We start from the raw sequence: 20,762 nt of genomic DNA on the forward strand, positions 1-20,762 counted from the left end.
CGTATGAACGGCGCTTCTGCCTTACGGGCTTATAAGCGGGGGAAATGGTAAGTTTATGGCTGATGACGTCCGGGGCGATGCCGGGCATGTCCTCGTAAGACCACGCGAATACTTCCGAATGGTGCCGCAAGAATTCTATGAATTGCGTTCGGAGGTTCGCAGTGAGTCTTGTGCCGATCCGGACTTGTCGATCGGGTTGCTCATCACTCAAGGTTATGGTCTCCAGTTCCTCGGCGGGTTGCGTGTGAATGGTGGGCGATTCATCTCGGGGATCGTCAACCGGTCCCGTACCGTTCGGCAACCCTTGCACAGTCATGGTCTCGTCGGGGAGTTTGAACGAGGTCGCCTTGAGGGCCGTAGCGTAGCAAGTCCGCGCACTCAATTGATTTCCCCGGATTGCCCCCGTGCCGTTCGGGGTTGGGAACTTCATCAACAGCATGTGAGGTGAAAGGTGCGCCTTGATCTTCGTCAGTGCCGTTCGGCCAACGATGACGTTGTATGCCGTCGGGCAATCGACGATGAGGAATTGATCGTACGTCGTCGCCCTTCTCGGCGAAGTGCCGAATGTAATCGGCAGCCTGACACTACCGATGGGCTGGACCAGGTCTCCAGAGAAGCTCAACAGCGGCGTCAACTGCCGATCGACTTGGTTGTCGCTGATTCCCATTTCTCTGAAAGCTTCAGCGAAGATCACGCTCACGGAACTCCCAGTATCGATCAGCACTCGCCCTACATCATAATCGGCAATCTCGGCTCGGATGATCATCGGGTCGTCGTGGGGATAGAGGATTCCCTCTTCTTCCTCTTGGCAAAATGTGATCGGCTCCCAATTCACTTTGGGTACTTCCTGGTGCCGATTCACCTCTATTCCGAGCACCTGAGGAAACTGTGCGGCACGCACATACTGTTTCATAGAACGGTGGCTCATGCCCGCAACGGTAGGGCCACCGCTGATAGTGCTTATCATGTTTATCTGCCGAGTGGGGTTCGGCACCGGCGCCGTTGGCTGCCGGGCGATATACTGATCCAGTTTCCCCTCTCGGATCAGCCGTTCCACGATCTTCCGCAGGCTTATGCAATCTTCGGTATTGTGGCTGTTGTGCTGATGGTATCGGCAGAATTTACCGGTGTCCCGGTTGTCTTGCCGATTGGGTCTACGCTGATTCGGTTTTGGGATGATTTCTTGTTCATTCATCAAGACAGCCTCATAGGTGGTATTCAGCAGGGTGAAAACTTCGACGCCGTGGTCGCGATTGGGTAGGGGTCCTCGGTTGTCGTTGCGACCATACCGTCCTTTCCCTTTCTTCGGCTGATCTCGTCGATCGGCACGGTTGTCTTTCCGCTTATGGTCTGCCGAATATGAGTCGACCCTCTCGTAGGACGTTGGTTTTGCCGGGTAAACATTTGGCTCCGCATCCTCTCTGCGTGCCGAAGCGCTGGGTTTTGAGTTGAAGTACTCGGCCTTGGCGTGCACCGCCGCCTGCTTCATCAGCTCGTCATACGTGCGCCAGTTGCTGCTGTGTACTAGGTATCGGAAATGCGAGGACCGAAGGCCGCTCTTGAAGGCGCCGTAGGCTGCCCTGTCATCTGTTTCCGGACACCTTGAGTACTCGTGACTGAAACGCGCCGCATACTCTCTCAGTGGCTCGTCTTCTCTCTGCCGAATCGTGTACAGGTCATCGGCGGAGTACAGACGGTCCGTTTGGATCATGAAGTGGTTGAGGAAAATTTGCTTCAACTCGTCGAAAGAATCGACCGTTTCTGGTTCCAATCGGTAGAACCAGTTCAGGGCTGCTTCGGTAAGAGAAGACGGGAATAGCAGACACTGCCCCTCGTCGCTCAGACCCTTGCATCCGATGGCGGACTGAAAAGAATGAAGGTGGGTCAAGGGATCTTCGGTACCGGTGTAGAATGGTATGCGCAGCGGCTGTACCTCCCGGTCCTGCCGAGAGCGTCGGATGCGTCTCGTGAACGGCCCGGGCCGAAGCTTTCCCCACTCGGGTTCCTGGGAGCGAGCCTTGTCGTTTTCCATTTTCTGGACCTTCTGAAAGAGGAGTCGGACAACAGGGTCTCGGCTCGGAATTTCTTCGGCCCCATAATCTTCCGAGCGCCTCCGCGGGCTCACGGAATTATCCCCCGAGTATCGTGGTGTTTCCGAACGGTAGGTGGAAGTCTGCGTATTGGAATGTATGTACTCGGAAGCCGACTCTTCCGGGGTTTCCAGTCCCCTGATCCTCCGAATAGGCGACTTACTTCCTTGGGCGTTCAGCCGGGACTCCCTAAGCCGAGCGTCTACTTTGATCGGAGATCTCTGTCTCTCTGCCTCCCGATCGTTAAGTCGGTGTCGGCAATCGGTATAGACCTTCTTCGGGACGTGCGGTTGGTCCCTCGGCGTCGGCACCACCAGCTGTTTGGAGGGCGCGGGCGTTGCCCTTGCTGCCCTTCGGTGCCTCCTCCTGTGGGGGGTTTGTAAGCTCTCGGAAGATTGAGTTGGCTGGATGTTCTGCGTGGGCTGCTGGTACAGCAGCTGCTGAGTTTCGTCCACCTTGGACGACAGAAGGTTGTTGTGTTCCTGAAGCCTAGCCATGTCCTTTCGCAGGGACGCGATTTGGACCATTAGCTCGGCTTCAGCGGTTGTTTGGGTTGAGGGGGCGTTCCCGAAGGGAGTGCATGGGGGTAGCGCTGGGCTAACTCCAGCCTGCCTTCCGAACGGCACCCCTCCCTCCGATGGGAAAGTGGGTACTGGAGTGGTCCCCATGTGTATAGGGAATAGTGTGAATTATTTTTGTTCGATTCCCACAGACGGCGCCAAACTGTTGATGCGAAAAAGTGGTTTATCCACGTGGCTCGCCCAACTTAGTGATATGATGTCTTCGGAAGGGAGTTAGTCTTCGGAAGATCGAGGTCCTGCAAAAGGACACGTTCGGTAAGACCTTGGGGTACCGGTGTGGTACCGGCCGAAGGCTCTCCGATGCTTAAGTAAGTACGGATTTAGTAAAGATTAGACTACAGATCAAGCGGTAGCGTACCGTTTGGTGATTCTGTCCCCCTTTTTGGGAATAGGGTTATCCTTATATAGGCCTTGGGAGGCGTGCTTATATCCATTTTTCCGATGTGGGACTGCAGGGGCTGATCGTGAGCATGACACGTGTCCCAGGTCAAAAGTAGCAAGATGTATAGGATTCGGTAGGGTACATGCCGAAGGGCGGGCAGTGGTGCTGACTCCGTCCACGTGTTAGGCGGTCATTGGTCGTTAAATTATGGTATAAACAATAGTATTTGTTTGGTTAAAATAAACCAACAATGAGTTGGCTAAATTTGGTTTGTTTGTATGTCCTAATTGATCTCTTAATTGAATAAGCCACACTGGTTTACCACAAAAACAAGGAACTAAATCAGAAACAAGTGTTCAACTGGTGTGATTGAGATTGAGATTGAGAGTTAAACCTCATCGAATAAAGTGGAGAGAAGCAATATTATTAGGAGGCCGATGGTTATTGACAATGTATTCATTCTTTGCTTCAAAAGAAAATGAATACATACTAAAATTACAAATGTTGTTAGAGGTGAGGCTTTGCTTTGCTGGAAAGTAAAAAGAAGATAATAATAGGCCTCAAATTCAATCAATAACATAGAATAATGTTCCAACTTCTTGTTCTGGGGGGAATTGTTACTGTTAAAAGATTGTCTTCACCTCTGAATTCAAATTCCTCCTCGTCTATGGAGTTGACTGAGCAAGCTTTGGGCTTTAAACTGGAGTATGCTCCAAAACTACCAGCTCCTCCTCTTCCCTTGATGTGTATTTCACAACTAGACTCATCACCAAAGCAGTCAATTGCTTCAACTGCTCCACCGGAATTGTACATATTCAATAATCCAATAGCTGCAAACTCAATCTCTTGCTTGTAAACCTTAATAGGAGATACAGTAAAGACATCACACTGGAGAAGTTTTAATGTGACCTCAAACGACTTGTCCTTTGGTAAACGAGACAGGCACCCTGAAATTGTATATTGTTTCAAAAAAAACATATGTAAAAATAAGGCATTCAATTAACTCAACAGCCAAGCCATGACATGAATAATACCTTTGGTGAAGGAATAGACTGCACAATCTCCAGTCCAATGCTTCCCAGAAACCTCTTCGAAATACTCAATATCTGCAGGGGAGACCTGCCCGGATAGTTCCGCAGCACTAGCTTTTACCTCAACAATGTTTTCCACACAAGGCCACTTCCCTGCTCCCTGGCAGTTGAAAATGCCTATAACTCCATTGCATTTGTTCAAATTCCATATCTTTAGAAGGCTATCAGCAAGCACAAGCAGAGAAGGTTGTAAGAAAAGAAAAAGAATATCATAATCATCTTCAACCTAACCCAACTTAAGTGGGATTGATTGGGAGGTACATATATACCTCTTCCCATCCATAACTGGGTCAACAAATAAACAATCCCGCGATGGCCTCCCGGGGTTTCGAGCTCTGAGAATTGACCCATCGGGAAGTACAAGCCTTTTAAGTATCTCGAAATCATGCTGGCCAGGTTTGTCACTGTTGTCAATTGTGGCATGTTCTAAAATTAGTCATAGCTACACCATTCTGAGAAATTACTAATATAGCATGATGATTCATCAATCTAGTTTAGAAAACGTGCAACTTGTACTCTTAATGGTATACATGCCTCTGCAGCAGAAGCAGTTATGAAGTGTGAACTAGCATACAAAGCAGAGAAGCAGAGAATTTGTAAATTATACATCTACATGCGGCAGCAGGTAGGATCTAACATGTACAAAGTAGAGAAGCTGATAATTATGGATGTGTCACTATTCAGTAAATTAGTGAGACATTCACAATGCCATACAAATAAATTGTTAAAAGATGACATTCTAAGGTAATCACTTAATTCTGGACACGGTTGAGAGACTGAGAGCAGTAAAGGCAAATGATAAAGAATCAAGTGAAGTGAAGGACTATCAGTTTAATCATATTTTGTTCATGCCTCCATTAGCTCATGTAGCTCCACTGTCACTTACCTAACATAGACTCCACAGCCTCCCACAGCTCTAGCAGCAGCATGGAACTCAGCTGCATCATGACGGCTCTGAAAATTGTAATTTAACACTTTAAGTTCTGCATTTAGAAAAAACAGCGATAGGCTTAATTTAACATTAATTATGCCACACCATACATAGAACATGTCCCAATCTGGGACAACAACTTCACCAAGGAATATGCTGTTGAAAGCCACAGCAGCAACGTGTAGTGTCTGTGTCGTTGGGTTTTCTGGGTAGTAATCATCAGATGCTCGAGTAATAGCACTTTTTTTCGAACTGCAATAGACAATTGGGAGGTTACCTTAATGTGTGGAAACCTTAAAGTAAAGAGCAAAAAATAGCATGCACAAAATGTTGGTCACAATTCTCAGTGACATTCACTGTATGAATTGAATATTTAAGTTGCTACGTTTTCGAATAAAATCTGCGGGGTGGGGGCATAGTAAAGCATAAATTATATACTGGTAAATGGAGTCTGTGCTTTGGCCCATGCAGCAGATTATGCTGTTGTCTTGGAAGTGGGTGGCTATGGACTTCTCGAGTGCCTGTTGGAACTGTCTAGTTAGAGAGACGCGCCCTCCTAAACTAGTTGATATAGTCTCCAGTATGTTCTGAACGTCGACCTTAACCCCATCCACATTCTGTGAAACAAGATAACCGTGTAGATCATCATAAAACTGATACACCTTTGCAGGATCTATTGCACCAACACCATATTTCTCCATGCAATCCATGGCCAAGTCCCTCATATTTGTCAAATTGCCGGGGGACTGTACTGGGTATCTTAGCTTCGGATTATACTTTTTAGTTCCAAGAGCATTTGGAAGAAGCCCTCCCCAGTATCCCAACAGGGCATGCCATACATAGACGTACCTGGGAGTTTGGATAAAATAAAGCATTAATGGAACATCCTGAAAGGTAAAGATTGCAGAGAAGAGATCTAAGATACTCATGATTCATGAAGACGTACATCATAGATTTACACTAGTTGTCCAAGTGGTAGGTATATATGTTGGACAACCGCTGACAATTTGATGGTTTTTGGGAAATATGACATGAAACAGTTTTCTTTGAGAATTTCATGCAGCTGTAAAACGGGTTCAGTGGTGATAAAACTTTACAGACAATTAGTGAACATGTCTATGTAAATCTAGAACAATTTCCGGTTCATTTTCACTTCATAGACAGTTTAAATAATAAATAAAATCTTCTACAGAGAGCAGTGAAACTTCAAAGTTTTCTCAAAACTTGCGCTGAACTCCAATTAGTACGAATATATACCCATATAAGCACAGACATAAAACTACAGTTCGTGGTGAATTTTTAAAACTCATCCAATATTGTTGCTGAAGTTTTTCTGTCTGCAGCAGTTTGCTTCAGTTCAGACCACTTAAGGCGAATATATTCTACATAAGATGACAAGGTAAGGAAATTAAGAAGTGCATAATTGAAACCTTACTTGAGGCCAAAATTCGCCTTGATTTCAGAAACAAATTCCTTCAGACCACTTGGTGTCTCGCTTTCAGCCTCTTTATTGGTTGTTGTACGAAACTTATTATTTTCTTGAATGCTATTTAATCTACCACCAAACCTGCAGTTAGGGGAAAATCAGTATGCCTGAATGCGCGTCTAAATTGACAAGAAAAGATAATGAACATACTGTGATCCTTCAACAAATGGCTCCCCTTCTATTTGGAACTCATTTGACGTATCTTGCCACCCATCGTCAATTATCAAAAACTTAGCTGGAGTACCTCCCTGTGATAAACTGTGTATGTTTGTTTGAATGTGATTAGATTTTAAACAAACGAGTTGTCATCAAAGTAACAGGAGGAAAAAAAAATATATAAGTCAATTTAATTGAGTAAATAGGGGTAATCCAAGAAAGAATTCGCAAGACCATAACAAGTCTATTGCTCTAATTCGTACGTACCATTCAGATATTTGACTCACAAAGCTATATGATGTTCAGTTGGTGCAGCATCTTCACAATGGCACATCTTCCCATTAAGAGCTATATAATGATAAGATATTCTAGCTCTATGTGGATTTTCACCAAAGTAAATCACATTCTTTAGAAGCAAGCTTTACAGAGGATCCCGACCAGATCTAGTTATATATATATATATCATAGTTATAACCCATTCCTCGCAGTGTATTCTTTATATTTTTCTTACCTGTAAAAGAGACGATATGTTTTCTCCTCTCCTGAATATGTTACTAGGAATAATAGGGAATAATCATTATGGTCTCATAACTAAGGAATTTATCATCCTAGTACTAGGTTAACCCCTTCTCAATGCAACTGGTTTATGATCACATGTTAATGAACATATGATGAGGAACTCTTCTTATTGCAGATCATTTTGAAGGAAACTAAAAAGCGAAACGAGATTTACCTTTTCAGGCCTTCTCTGATTCCCTGAGGATTAACTCCTTGATAAAAGGCATCCCAGGTACACCAGCCAAACCAATCTAGCATTCCAGGCATCTGCATCAGGAAATCATAACAGGATGCGTTATTGATCATAGTAGTTGACTAAATCTTGAGATATTTAAAATTTTGGCCCTCTAGGTCTAAAACGTTGGCTGACTTGCCTGTTTGGATTCTCTAAGAGAAAAAGTTCCAAAATGCTTCTCCAAAATCCTGAAGATGATCACAAGTTAAAATACTTTAGTTTCAATAAATTAGTGTGAGTGTCTTGGTCTTATATGACTTAACTAAGATTCGGTATGATGCTTGAATATGGAACATAAATTTGTTTCTATGTACGACAAATGCAATGCTATTTTTCTGTAAGTGCTCTGATCATTAAGCTAAAAAATTTACTTGAAACTCAAAATTTTGCTCAGAGGTAACCTACTTCATAGATTCCTTCAACAGATCGAAAGGATGGTTCCCACAGTTCACAAAAACTGCTTTTGGGGATTGTGAGGTAACTATAGCTGGGTCACCTATAGATTAGATAAGAAGCCCATGTCATTAGACTAGAAAAAGAAGCAAAATGGGTGAGAAGGTCAGAGGGAACAAAGTTTTCTCTCTTTTTTTTCCTCCCTCAAATGGATCAAAATGCTAAGTTACCAAGCTCGAAAACAAATATATATTCTACGTTGTCTTTCTAAGCAGAAGAGTACAAGCACTTAACCTAGCTCAGTGAATTGTGTGATAGGAGGTTAGAATCATCCAGTAGCATCATTTTATTGTATCCGATAGATCAGCCAAGTGAAAATTATCTAATTCTATGGCCCTGCTCTTCCATAAAGTGGAAAATGAACATGACGCTGCATCAGCAGAGAAGTTTGAACCAGATGGCTAGTATTCTTTAAGAATGCTCAAACCAATTCTAAATTCTAATAGAAAGGGAAGAGAAAAAAAAAAAAACAAAAACAAAGGGAAGATGAATATAAGAAAAATACTTGAACATAGATTTTCTGAATTATTACCACTTTCAACACAGAACTCAAGCTCATTCGATGAATTCCCCTGCAAGCTGCTTCTAAATTCACCATCTAGAACAGGCAAGAATAAGATATAAGGAGCAGCTTCCTTTAACGCATCAAAATCTGGTCCCTCCTTTGCTTGAAGGAGCAACATCTGAGTTTCAACCGGAATGTCACTTCCTGTATTGCCCACTCGTGGTATCATCCACCAAAGCTTAAATCTAAAAAGACTTAATAATCTGACATCACTGCATCACGAAAAAACACATCTGAGTTACCGGCTGAACAGGGCTGGCTCTGAGGAACGGGCCTACATACCCCACCCATCCTACACAAGAAAAATCCTTGGTTTTTGTAGGTGTTTAAGAACATGGCTTTTTCCAATCTCAAATTCATAATGATAAAGTTCATGAAAATGAAACAGGGTATTCTGAAATCTGAATGAGCAGATGAACAACATATTGAATCAACCGTAGCTAGATCAGCTGTGAATTGAAGAAGAAGAAAATGAATCCTGGAACAAGAAGAAATTCCATACCGTATGACTCCAAGCTTAAAAACATGGCGTGAAGTAGCAGTTTCAGAAGTGGCACCCACAAATGCGGATGAGTTGGTCAATGGTGTGACAACCACATTCTCAGGCACTTTTGTCAACACTTCCTTACCATTGACACTGAGAACACCATCTTCAAGGACAGGTTTTGCGCTGACAAACAAAGATTGCCTCCATGTGTTACTAGTGCTGCTGTTAACACCAACAGACCCTCGTCCCCATGAGAAGATCCTGCGGTTGGGGTTGTGGTTGAGCTGAAGGGCTCCGGGAGATGGAGAAAACACTGTGGTCTGAAGCATGGCGGCAACAGAAGGTGAGGAGAGTGTATGTATATACTAGTAAGTTAACACATTCTACTTGTAACTGTAAAAATTGACCGTTATATATAAAAAGCGGGACACAATGTTGGAGGAGGAGAATATGTGATGTAAGTTCGTTCCCAGATGATTGATTATAAGTAGAGATCGAGATTATGGGATGGGATGGGATCAGCCTCCCTTTGTTTGCAGCATTGAGCGCTTACTGACCACATTTTACATTCGGGTTGGGACTTTCTGTCATTTTCAATCTTTGAAATTGAATGACGGGGATTAACTGTCCTCTCATTTTTTTAAGGACAATTCTGTCCTCATTATTACATCACCAAACTTATAGGTATAGAGTATCACGGTTAATATATACAAGATTTGAACTGTTCTCTCAAGAAGCTCAATTCTACCTTAATTTAATCAGTAATTTATTCCTTAAATTGAAGAAATTTGGATATGCATAATAAACAAATGAGTATTATTCAGGCTAAAAACTCTATAAAAATTATATATAAAATTGGCAAATGGGTGGGATGGGGGGGAGAAGTTTGATGAGAATGGAACCGCATGTGATTTCTTCATCTTTTCCCCCCTCACCTCACCTGAATTGAACCCTCCCCCTGCACTAAAAGCTAGCAAGAACATAAAAAGTGAAAAGTTTTATAGAATTACAAAAACCTAGTCCTTCACCAGAAACCAAAGACTAGATTCCTAGCTAGCAGCCTATTCGTAATTACTCTGTTGATGAGCCGATTACGTACTCAATTATGTCTAAACAGCAGCAGCAGCAGCAGCTGAGGAAACTACAATTGGACTCCTTACGTAATGCTTGCCATCCGACCAGATAAGGCCTCCAAATACATAGTCCTTAGTTACACCAAGTCCCTTAGCTTTGAGGGTCACCTTAAAGCTCTTTTCTTCACCAATATTTTCAAACTTCAAGATATTAGGCTCAACTGTAACTGAAACTCCAAGTGGTTTGTGAACACGAACTGCATAGGTACCAGGAGAACCAACATTTTTCACCCTTCTAGTCACAGTGACTGAACCAGACAATTCAGGGACCACTATTGAAGGGTAATTGAAGTCCAGAAGACTGGCTGACTTGGGGCATTTGTAATTAGGAGATTCAGAAAAGAGTTGCATCGTTGTCTTGTTATAGCCAATGGCACAAAGAAAGTCCAAGTAATCATTGACAGTTAGGTCATAGATCAAGCCAGGATCCATGGCGCGATTTGGTCGTATATGACCCGCACCATAACTGAATGGCGTTGCCTCAATAAATGAAGCATTCTTCATTGGATTTGCAGTGTTGTCCCTCGTTCTTGCTGGCAAAAGATTGGAGAAATGAAGATAATTAATTAGTACATACACACGGATATTTTTATGGTCAAAATATTGGACAACATAATTAAATTCACATGTCTTGGTAGAGACTAAACGGGAGAAAAATGCAGAGAAAGGAAAATGAAGTCCAATGATCACCAGTTGTCATGATTGCAGATCTAATTGCAGATGGACTCCAGTCAGGGTAGAGTGTCTTCAGAAGGCCTACAACTCCAGAAACATGAGGGCACGACATGGAGGTACCAGATTCAGTGTTAAACGCAATCCTGCGCTTATCAAAGCTTTCATTGGTAGGGCTGGTTGCTTGGGTATAGGCAGCTATGATATTTACACCAGGAGCAGTGATATCAGGCTGAACAATTCATAAGACAGTGAAAAGAAATTATTAAGGAGAAGTGGTGAAATCATGAAATGTTTAATGTTGGTGTATATGTAATATACAAAGTTATGCGTGGGATAACAGCATTATTAAAATCATATATGTATATATAGCTCGACCTTAAGGATCTCAGGAGTGATAGTGTTGGGTCCTTGAGAGGAGAAGGATGCCATGAATGGAGCAGGTTTTGCGTTCAGCTGTGCTGTTGGGGGCGTTATAAATCCCTGTGGATCACTGTTAAAATAAAAAAGTTAAATGAGAAAATAGACAAATAAAGCTAGCTAGCTTCAGATGGGGAAGAGAGAATGAGAGTTACATTGTGGAATTAATGTAGGAAACTACAGCAATGCCATCCGTATAATTAATTTGCGAGGCTGGTAGTACGTGAGGATCCGCAATGATTTCATTACCACTGGCCTTATCATTACAAAGAATCATCCCAACTGCTCCGGCAAGAGCTGCTTGTTCACCCTTGTCTACTCTTGCAGTATCACCCCTAAGACAGGCCAAAATCTTACCCTTCACCTTCTGTAGGTCTAGTGTTCCTCCTATACAAAGCATGCTGCAGTGTACAAATTGTCACTTAATTATGCCACTGACGATAAAAAAAATCACTACACTAGCTAGCTATAAGTTCACCAAATTTGAGCAGAGGATATATATATATATATAGCTTTTAAATAGAAGGTTGATTCTTACGCATCATGGGCAGAAGCATTAGCTGCTTTAGCTTGTGCACCAGTTATAAGTGGATAAAATCTGTCTTCCGGTAAAGGCTTAGAAAGGCTCGTTCCCTGGAATTAGAAGAAACTAATTAATTAAATTATACCATTAAAAGCTAATCACTTCAGCTAGATCTCTATGTAGAGAGATAAATAAGTGAATGGAAAGAAGACCTTGAGACGCAGCCCATTTTGGAGTTGAACAATAGCTTGAAACTCTCTGTCCAAGGTACTTGCTCCCACGGTTATCATCCAGGGTGCAACATTTGAGACAGTTCCAGCGGCAGGACCAGAATTTCCTGCAGAGCATACCACAACGATACCATTCTTGACAGCATGGAATGCCCCAATGGAAAGGCCATCATCCAAGTAATTGGAAGGGTCCCCACCAAGTGAGACTGAAAGCACATCAACCCCATCATGTATGGCTGCATCAAAGGCTGCCATGATATCAGCATCAAAGCATTCACTGCCGTTGATTGGTGGCCAGCACACTTTATATGCAGCAACTCGGGCTTTTGGGGAACCACCTTTGGCAGTCCCATTCCCCAAGCCGAACACATTGGCTCCAGCTACGAAGTTTCCAGCTGCTGTGGATAGAGTGTGAGAACCATGACCTTCATGGTCTCGCGCACTGTTAAACGAGGACCTCAATGGCGCCCCTGCATACGAAGCATATCCTTTGTTGAAGTACCTTGCACCGATGAGCTTCCTGCATGCATGCAGTTCATGAGATGAATTAATATGATGGGATGGTTATTTAAAAACCATATTCATGGCACATATATCGCCAACTGTAAATCAAAATCAAAACCAGGTATGAAGAAGAACAAGTTGACACAGTGTAAAGGAAGGAGTATAGAAAAAGGGAAAAGCTGACCTGTTGCAAGGAAAACCAGTGGTGTCATTCTGGCAGATTCCTTTCCACTTTGCTGGAATGGGTCCAATCCCTTCGTCACTAAAACTCTCTGATTCGGCCCAAACACCTACCAAGCAAGCACCAGAAATTAAACACCAACTGATTTCACACTACCAGAAATGAACTAATATGCGCAAGATTGGAATTGAAAGAAAATGGTGAAAGAAAAGAAAAATTACCGGTGTCAAGATTCCCTATGATTGTATCTTCACCAAATCTGGCCCTTTTCCATAAGGAAGTGGGGTGGATCACTCCATCCTTTTCCAGTAACATAAAGTCCCATGAATGAGTAGTGTGTAATTGTCTTCCTTGGTTTAAAAAAACTGAGACAACTTTTGGATGCTCTGCATTGGCAGTACGTACCAATTAATTACACATATATAATTATAATAATAATAAATGCATATGTGAGTTTGTATAACTAATACTATTGATTAATAGGATTCATACTTGCGATTTCAGCTGCCTCTTCATCTTCAAGGATGGCAGCAAAACCATTGATATGCCTTTTGTATGAGTAAATAATTGCTTCTTTGGCTTTCTGGGTACTGCATGCATGCATTCGCGCACAAGCTTGTAAGAAGAAGAAGAAATCATGGATGACGGAAGGAGGGAGATTATAAGATAGATACTAGCTAGTACCTTCCCAGGAATGATCCGAGGAATTCAGAATGGGAATCAGTCACACGATGAAGATCAGCTTCTGAGACTTCTGGACCATGTGCATGCGATCCCAGGTACACTATGTAAGACTTGTCGATATATATGATCACAAAACACAGATTAGTTTTTGACAAAGAATGCAATGCAGCAGCAGCGAGACAGCAAAATAGATATATATATATAATTTGTATTTGTAGTCAGCGTAGATTTACTATTATTATTATAGGGAGGGATTACCTTTTTTATTGCAAAAGCGGGTACTTGAAACAGAGAAAGAATAAAGATTAATTGGACAAAACATGAAAGCTTTCCAATCCACATTTTTGCTTTGTCAGCGCTTGCTTGCACTAATTATTGAAGAAACTAGCACTCTCTCTCTCTCTCTCTCTCTCTCTCTCTGATCAAATCATAAGGAAATTAATCAATTGCAACAAGCAAGCAAGACAAGAGGCTCTGTTTGTGAGTGATTATTATTATACATATGTTATGTGCGTATATATACATATGTTATGTGCGTATATATACATATGTTTGTGTTCAAATCAAATTATGATTGATTCAGCGGAAGAGACCTACGTTGAAAACAATCCTTTGAATGCCAAACTCTTACACAACAAGAAATCTATTAACGATTTTCTACTAACTAATCTAAAGTTCTAAACCCAAGCTGCTTCTAATCCGTCCTCCGAGATTTGCTCCCTTTTCTTTTCTGTTTTTTTTTTTTTTTTTTTCTTAAGGTTTGATAGAAACTGAATTATAATTTCTAAATGGGACATTGGTTTGCTTTTCACACGTAAGTCTGGTTCTCTGCAGCAGATCACTCGTTGTTTGGGTTATTAATTTGGGCCTCTCAGAATCTTGTATTAACGAAGGAAAAAGGAGGTAAACTCTTTGTGTGGCCTTTAATAAAATGCTGTCCAAGCGGGCCCTTTTCTTTTTCTGGGCTCATGCTTTTTTTTTTTGGGGGTTTTAAAATCCAAGGGTGAGGAAAAGGGAAGAAAATCCAAAGCAGGGTAGCTACAGCCGCATATGCACTTTATCTAATCTTCAAATTTTAGTAATTAATGATTTTGATTCAACACATTATTAATTCTACCTACCCTTGGAGTTTGAATGATATTCCTGTGGAACTAAGATGTTAGAACATCTCCAGAGTTGCTATACTCTGATTCTTAGCTATTTTAATTAGAATAAGGGCAAAATTCAACTTCAGTAGACTTGCTATCTAACTCTCTATTTTAGAGAACTTCCTGCTTAAGTTTGGTGGCTCTCTACATTTGGAGAGAAGAGAGAAATTAAGGGTTCTTCATTTCTTCATCTTCTCTCTCCCTAGGCACACAACCCTCTCTCACCTCTTACTTTTTGATTTTTAATAAACTTTTAATTTAGAGATGATGAGAGAAAAATAATAAAATATTAGAGATTAGCCAAAGTAAAGAACATTGCTGGAGAAAACTACCTTTAAATTATTATTTTTTTTTTAGGTCAATCTTTTAAGTAGTTTGCTATAATGGTTTTTAACTATTTTAGCTAAAAATTTGTTAAAATTTAGAGACCTCCTAAAGATGCTTTTATTCATTAATTACCAAGTCTATCAGGCATCTTGCATGCAATAATTGTTGAGATTAATTATTGTTTTGTTTGTTGAGCATCACTATCAGTCCATCGGGCATCTTTTATGCATGCAACACATTGAACTGAGACACAGAAAACAAAAAACAAAAAACAAAAAAGATGGAAAAAGGACTTAAGGTTGAATTGAAACCTCAGCCACAAGTTGCTTATTATTGAGTACCCGCAGTTGACTAAATGCATACCTACTGGGCTAGGCTACATTACATGTCAAGACCAGAAAAGGGGAAAGTGAAGCAATGTTGTATTACCCTGTACTATTATGTATTACCCGTTACTATTATGGTGTATTTATTAATCAAGAATTAGAATTCTTATCATGAATTGAATTTCACTAATAGAGGATTTATGTTTTACTCCACATCAATGAATTAAAAAGTAAATGGGGCCAACACAAAATTAGGAGTTGAATTTTTGGTTTTTGAGGAATTTAATTCTTGAGTAGGAGGTGGTATTCTAATTCATGTAGAACTAACCTATTAGGAATTCATTTTTTTTACTCATTATATCCTCACACAATTTTTAAAATTCCAAATTTGCCAACTACTTTAACCAAACAATGAGGATATTTTAATAATTAGTATCATTCCTACCCTAATTCCATATGATTTAGTAAACAACTTCAATAGGAATCTATAATATAACTCTCATCAATCCATATGGTTTAGTATACAATTTCAATAAGAATCCAGAATCTAATTCTCCTCAATCCAACTCCTCCTCGATTCAATTCCTCATAATCCAATTACGAATTAGTAAACATGCCAGTAATGTAGGAAATTATCCAAAAATAACTCAATGTTATGTTAGTTGATGAGTCTATGACTGTGACTCTGTGAGGCACGGCAACAGTGAGCAGCCTCATTATTATTAATTATAGGCTATCAAGGGAAGGCAAGTTCACATCACCACTACTACCATCCATCCATTCATCCATACATATACATACATACATACATATGAAAGAAGCTGTTGATGTACAAAAATGGTCATATACTTTTGAGTCCAACCTGCGCCCTCTTCGGCAGAGTGGGTAAGCTGCGAGACAAAGAACGAGCAGTGAGACCTTGGGCACCGGTGTGGTACCAGCCGAAGACTATTGATGCTTAAGTTAGTATCAAGTATGGAGTGAATAGTGATCTAGACAGAGTGATGGCTAAATAACCGAATGTCGCAGTTACCTTGTTTTGGGAACTTGTGCCCCTATTTATAGATTTTGGGAGATATGCATCTTAAATGAGATTTCGATTTGGGACTATAGGCATTGCCTGATGAGGCACCACGTGACCCTGTGAGAAATCTCTAATGAAATGTGGTTTTTAGTCATGATCGGCAGTCCATGATGCCGAAGACTCACACCATGCCGATGGTATTTTGTGGACACAATTGATTGTTGGATTTAATGAGCCCTCCTCATGGGTCTCTTGTTTCATGTGTCATTTTCTGATTGGTCGGTTAGGTATGGTATAAATAGCAGCAGAACCGAACTAGTATATATATATATATATATGTGTGTTGAGTGCAATCAAATCTTTGGGTCTTGGAGATCGACCATCCGTGATATCTTATTCTTACTTGACCAAAGACTGGAACAAAATGAAGGTATGTATGTTACGTATGTGTATATCATCACTTAGCAAGCGCGCCTTTGTTCCTCTTACATTTCTACTATAACTCATGCAGCAGCAGCACGCTCACCCAACCCAATCCAACCCCATTTAATTATAAATTTGTGGTTTTGATATGCAGTGTAAGACTAAGAAGATTGTGATGAAAGTATCTATGAATTGCCAGAAATGCCAACAGAAGGCGTTCAAAATTATTGCCGAAGCAGATGGTATGGCGAGTTAGTAATTATAAGTATATACAAAATACAAAAGCACATGCTCCATCATTAATATAATTAGAAAAACTCCATTCTCATCTTCTCTGCTTGACTGCAGGTGTGAGCTTTTTGGGATTAGGAGAGGAGAGAGACATAGTGGTGGTGATTGGTGAAGGAGTAGACGCCTGCAACTTGGCTAAGAGCTTAAGGAAAAAGTTTAAGACTACTGACATTATCAGCGTCGCAGATGTGTGAAGACCCTAAAACCTAGAGCCTCCATGAAATGAATATTAATTAAGCTACGCCCTTTTCAATATTTGTTAGTATTTGGCCAACGTAACCATGCATGACGTGATCATGATTCATGTTATTTTTCCAGCCAAATTTATATGATCATGATTCATTAATTTTGAATTTAATTAATTAATATCCAGGATGCATTCAATTTGCCTCTCCTCCTGAACAGTGTCAAGACTCGAGAGTCAAAAGTCAAGAGTCCACAGCAAAATGTTGGGTCTTGTGTTGTTTCTCTGTGATCATTATTTGTGTGTATTGTGTTGGGAATCATGGGAAGCGGGAGGAGGATGCTGGTGGGCCAAGCATTGCAAATTTGCAATTGCCTACTCCTCCTCGATCGACCACGATAAATCACAACGTACGTGGAGTGGGGCACGCGTCGTCCTATATTGTCTTGCAACACAAATCACTAGCTACGTGGAGGGCACGTGTCTACTGTCTTGCAAGTTGAAAGAGGGCACGCCACCTGCACTTTCTTCTTCTTCTTATTCTTTTTTGCTCTCCATCGGGTTCAGACTTCACCGCTGTGTGCGCCTGGCCTCTCTCTCTCTCTCTCTCTCTCTCTCTCTCTCTCTCTCTCTCTCTCTCTCTTAACGGCTTACCTTACATTACATGCTGTGCTGATCCTCAGTTTCAACAGCAATTAATAAGTTACAAAACTAACTAATAACTGATTATATATAGCTTAATCAGCTAGCTAGACAGAGGAGACGATGGAGGCGGACAAAGATTATTCCCACAACCAAATCAACCCAACAGGAACAACGGAGCTAAAAACAACAAGAAATAAGTTAATTTACCTGTCTTTCTCTAATCGTGTGAAGCTCCATAAGCTACCCCACCTAACCGACAACTACGCTACTACTACTACTACTAGTGATGATGATCTCTCATCATCATCATCAGGCGGCTTTCAAAGGAGCAGCAGCAGCGGCCACACCAACCCACTTGAAGACAATCCCTTCTACCACCCCTCCCACTCCCATGGCTTCTACATAACCCCGTCCGACGTTGTCCTCCGCCACATCGTCTACGACTACCAACACCAACCTAGTTCTGCTTCTGCTACTTCCTTAGATGATGATGATGATGATGATGATGATGCTGCTGCTGCTGCCTATCACCGCGCTGGCCCACGACGCCAAATCTTTTTCCAGGTGTCAAGCACAAAGGCCGCTATTGTCACCTGCGGTGGCCTCTGCCCGGGCCTCAACACCGTCGTTCGAGAGCTCGTTCTTGGCCTCTGGGACCTCTACGCTGTCCGTCAAATTTTCGGTATCAAGGCTGGCTACCGTGGCTTTTGCTCCAAGGAATTGGAACCCCTGCAACTTAACCCCAAGCTTGTCCACAACTGGCACAAGATCGGTGGCACCATTCTCCAGACCTCCAGAGGTGGCTTCCATCTTCAAACCATTGTCGATGCCATCCAACATCGCGGCTATAATCAGGTTTCTACTTTAACTTCATTAATTACTTTACTACCGACTTGTACATCAATTAATTCCTTGTATATATACTAATAAAGTAATATATTCTCTTTTTCCTTTTCGAGTGATTAATACTACTACTACCAAGTAATATATAACTTTTTTCTTTTCGAGTGATTATAGAATACTACGATAGTAGTGTTCTTTGCTTGTCATCCTCCCAATCTTAAACTACTACTGCTTTCTTTTTTCAGTAAATCAGTAAATTGAGTTTAGACCCATAAAATTCATTTTAAATCACCTACAACACTTTAATTTAGTTTTCTATTTAAAATATCTAATTTTTTCAAATAATACCCGATGACTAGGATCCAACTAAGCAAGTTACCTAATAACTTAAAATCTGATTTATTATATTTTTCGGATTGCAAAACTACCCATATTTATAAGTTGATGTGTTATAAGGGTATTAGTTAATGTGTTATAGGGGGTGTAACTAATGATACCTGTTGAATTTGAAAAGATCTCCAAATAGTTGTAATGGATGTAGGAACTAATTCAGAAACTTATTTGAAATTAAATATTAAATTCCACATTAAAGTATTAGTAATCTATTTTACCACTAATCTATTTTTGAATTAATGGTGTTTTTCTTCTATGAATTACTACTAGGAATCTATTTAAAGTATTAGTAATTTAAATTTAATATTAAATTTATGAATTAATGTTTTCTTTTTATGAATTATACGACCAGTATTCTTTTTTATTATAGTTTTATGAATATTAGTGTACATTTCTAATTATGTTGAAAAATAATTTGATAATTTATTTATTGTTTTGTTTTTAAAACATTTTTTTAATGAACCTATTTTTTCTCCAAATATTGTACCTGTTTTTTTTCTTTATTAATTGTTTTATGAAAAATAATTTGATCATCTTTTTAGTGTTTGTTTTATGAAAACAATTTTTTTTTTTAAATGAGTCTATTTTTTCTCTCAAAATAATGTACCTAGTAAAACAATTTACCTAGTATGATGAACCTATTTTTTCTGCTAAATTTTGTATCTATTTTTTTTTTCTCTAAATACTGTACCTATTGTTTGTACCTACAGCTGTACATTGTAGGTGGAGACGGCACGATGCGCGGGGCGGTGGAGATATTTCATGAGATTCGTCGGAGAAAACTGAATATTGCAGTGACTGGGATTCCGAAAACTGTGGACAATGATGTAGGTATCATTGACAGGTCTTTCGGGTTCCAGACAGCAGTAGAAATGGCGCAGCAGGCAATAAGTGCAGCTCATGTGGAGGCTGAGAGTGCAGTGAATGGAATAGGGTTGGTGAAGTTAATGGGTCGAAGTACAGGTCATATTGCTCTGCATGCAACATTGAGCAGCCGTGACGTGGACTGCTGCATAATTCCTGAAATTCCATTTTACCTGGAAGGAAAAGGAGGGCTATTCGAATTCCTTGAGAAGCGATTGAGGGAGAATGGACATGCAGTGTTGGTGGTGGCTGAGGGAGGCGGACAGGATTATATGAGGAGGAGGATGGGCATGGACAGAATTAATGAGGACGATGCTCAGAACCAGAAACAGGAGGACATAAGTATAAGGGCCGCTGGTGGTAGAGATGAATCAGGGAACCCAGTGTTCCTGGACGTGGGGCAATGGCTCAAGTCGGAGCTAAACAAGTGGTGGAGGAGGGAGCACCCAAATGAGCTCTTCACAGTCAAGTACATAGATCCCACCTACATGATACGCGCCGTCCCTGCAAATGCGACAGATAACTTGTACTGCACGCTTGTTGCGCATTCAGCCATTCATGGAGTCATGGCAGGGTATACTGGGTTTGTGTCTGGCCCCGTCAATGGAAACTATGCTTACATTCCACTTGAAGAGGTCGCAAAGGCTAAAAATGAAGTCGATACTAGAGACCATAAATGGGCCTGGGTCAGATCAGTCACCAACCAGCCTGATTTTCAGACAAAGAGCTAGCTAATCGATCGAGCCAGCTATCTAGCTTTGAAAACAACCTGTGTGTCTGTTCTGCTGCTAGGTGTTCAGATGAAGTGAGAGTTTGGATGTAATATTATATATTATGGCACTTTTAATTTATTTTCTAAACAAAAAGTTAGTGTTGGGGTTGAAAGTGGGAGGAAAAATAAAGTAAAACAAGAGAAGGCTGTATTGGGGAGG

At 41.0% G+C, this 20,762-nt stretch overlaps 4 protein-coding genes across 4 annotated transcripts; 2 read left to right on the plus strand and 2 right to left on the minus strand.

The window, feature by feature from the left end:
- Positions 1–3,491: 3,491 nt before the first annotated feature.
- LOC117625869 (probable galactinol--sucrose galactosyltransferase 2) lies at positions 3,492–9,502 on the minus strand. The gene is made up of 13 exons (XM_034357453.1): positions 9,031–9,502; positions 8,496–8,740; positions 7,916–8,006; positions 7,650–7,698; positions 7,451–7,542; positions 6,712–6,819; positions 6,511–6,642; positions 5,514–5,924; positions 5,186–5,327; positions 5,031–5,098; positions 4,414–4,548; positions 4,088–4,305; positions 3,492–4,000 (listed from the first exon to the last, which is right to left on the minus strand). The coding sequence occupies exons 1-13, from the start codon at positions 9,342–9,344 to the stop codon at positions 3,624–3,626; spliced, it is 2,382 nt and encodes a 793-aa protein (XP_034213344.1). The 5' UTR covers positions 9,345–9,502; the 3' UTR covers positions 3,492–3,623.
- A 426-nt stretch (positions 9,503–9,928) lies between these two features.
- On the minus strand, positions 9,929–13,704 carry LOC117625887 (subtilisin-like protease SBT5.4). The gene is made up of 11 exons (XM_034357477.1): positions 13,621–13,704; positions 13,363–13,472; positions 13,171–13,268; positions 12,900–13,064; positions 12,682–12,787; positions 11,976–12,513; positions 11,779–11,873; positions 11,396–11,641; positions 11,199–11,313; positions 10,839–11,052; positions 9,929–10,681 (listed from the first exon to the last, which is right to left on the minus strand). The coding sequence occupies exons 1-11, from the start codon at positions 13,702–13,704 to the stop codon at positions 10,125–10,127; spliced, it is 2,328 nt and encodes a 775-aa protein (XP_034213368.1). The 3' UTR covers positions 9,929–10,124.
- Positions 13,705–16,611: 2,907 nt separating this feature from the next.
- LOC117624093 (heavy metal-associated isoprenylated plant protein 47) lies at positions 16,612–17,095 on the plus strand. The gene is made up of 3 exons (XM_034355224.1): positions 16,612–16,617; positions 16,765–16,852; positions 16,959–17,095. The coding sequence occupies exons 1-3, from the start codon at positions 16,612–16,614 to the stop codon at positions 17,093–17,095; spliced, it is 231 nt and encodes a 76-aa protein (XP_034211115.1).
- A 616-nt stretch (positions 17,096–17,711) lies between these two features.
- LOC117624042 (ATP-dependent 6-phosphofructokinase 2) lies at positions 17,712–20,577 on the plus strand. The gene is made up of 2 exons (XM_034355157.1): positions 17,712–18,585; positions 19,677–20,577. The coding sequence occupies exons 1-2, from the start codon at positions 17,851–17,853 to the stop codon at positions 20,559–20,561; spliced, it is 1,620 nt and encodes a 539-aa protein (XP_034211048.1). The 5' UTR covers positions 17,712–17,850; the 3' UTR covers positions 20,562–20,577.
- Positions 20,578–20,762: the final 185 nt, after the last annotated feature.

The sequence above is a fragment of the Prunus dulcis genome, chromosome 4 (assembly GCF_902201215.1).
Source record: "Prunus dulcis chromosome 4, ALMONDv2, whole genome shotgun sequence".
Taxonomy (NCBI): domain Eukaryota; kingdom Viridiplantae; phylum Streptophyta; class Magnoliopsida; order Rosales; family Rosaceae; genus Prunus; species Prunus dulcis.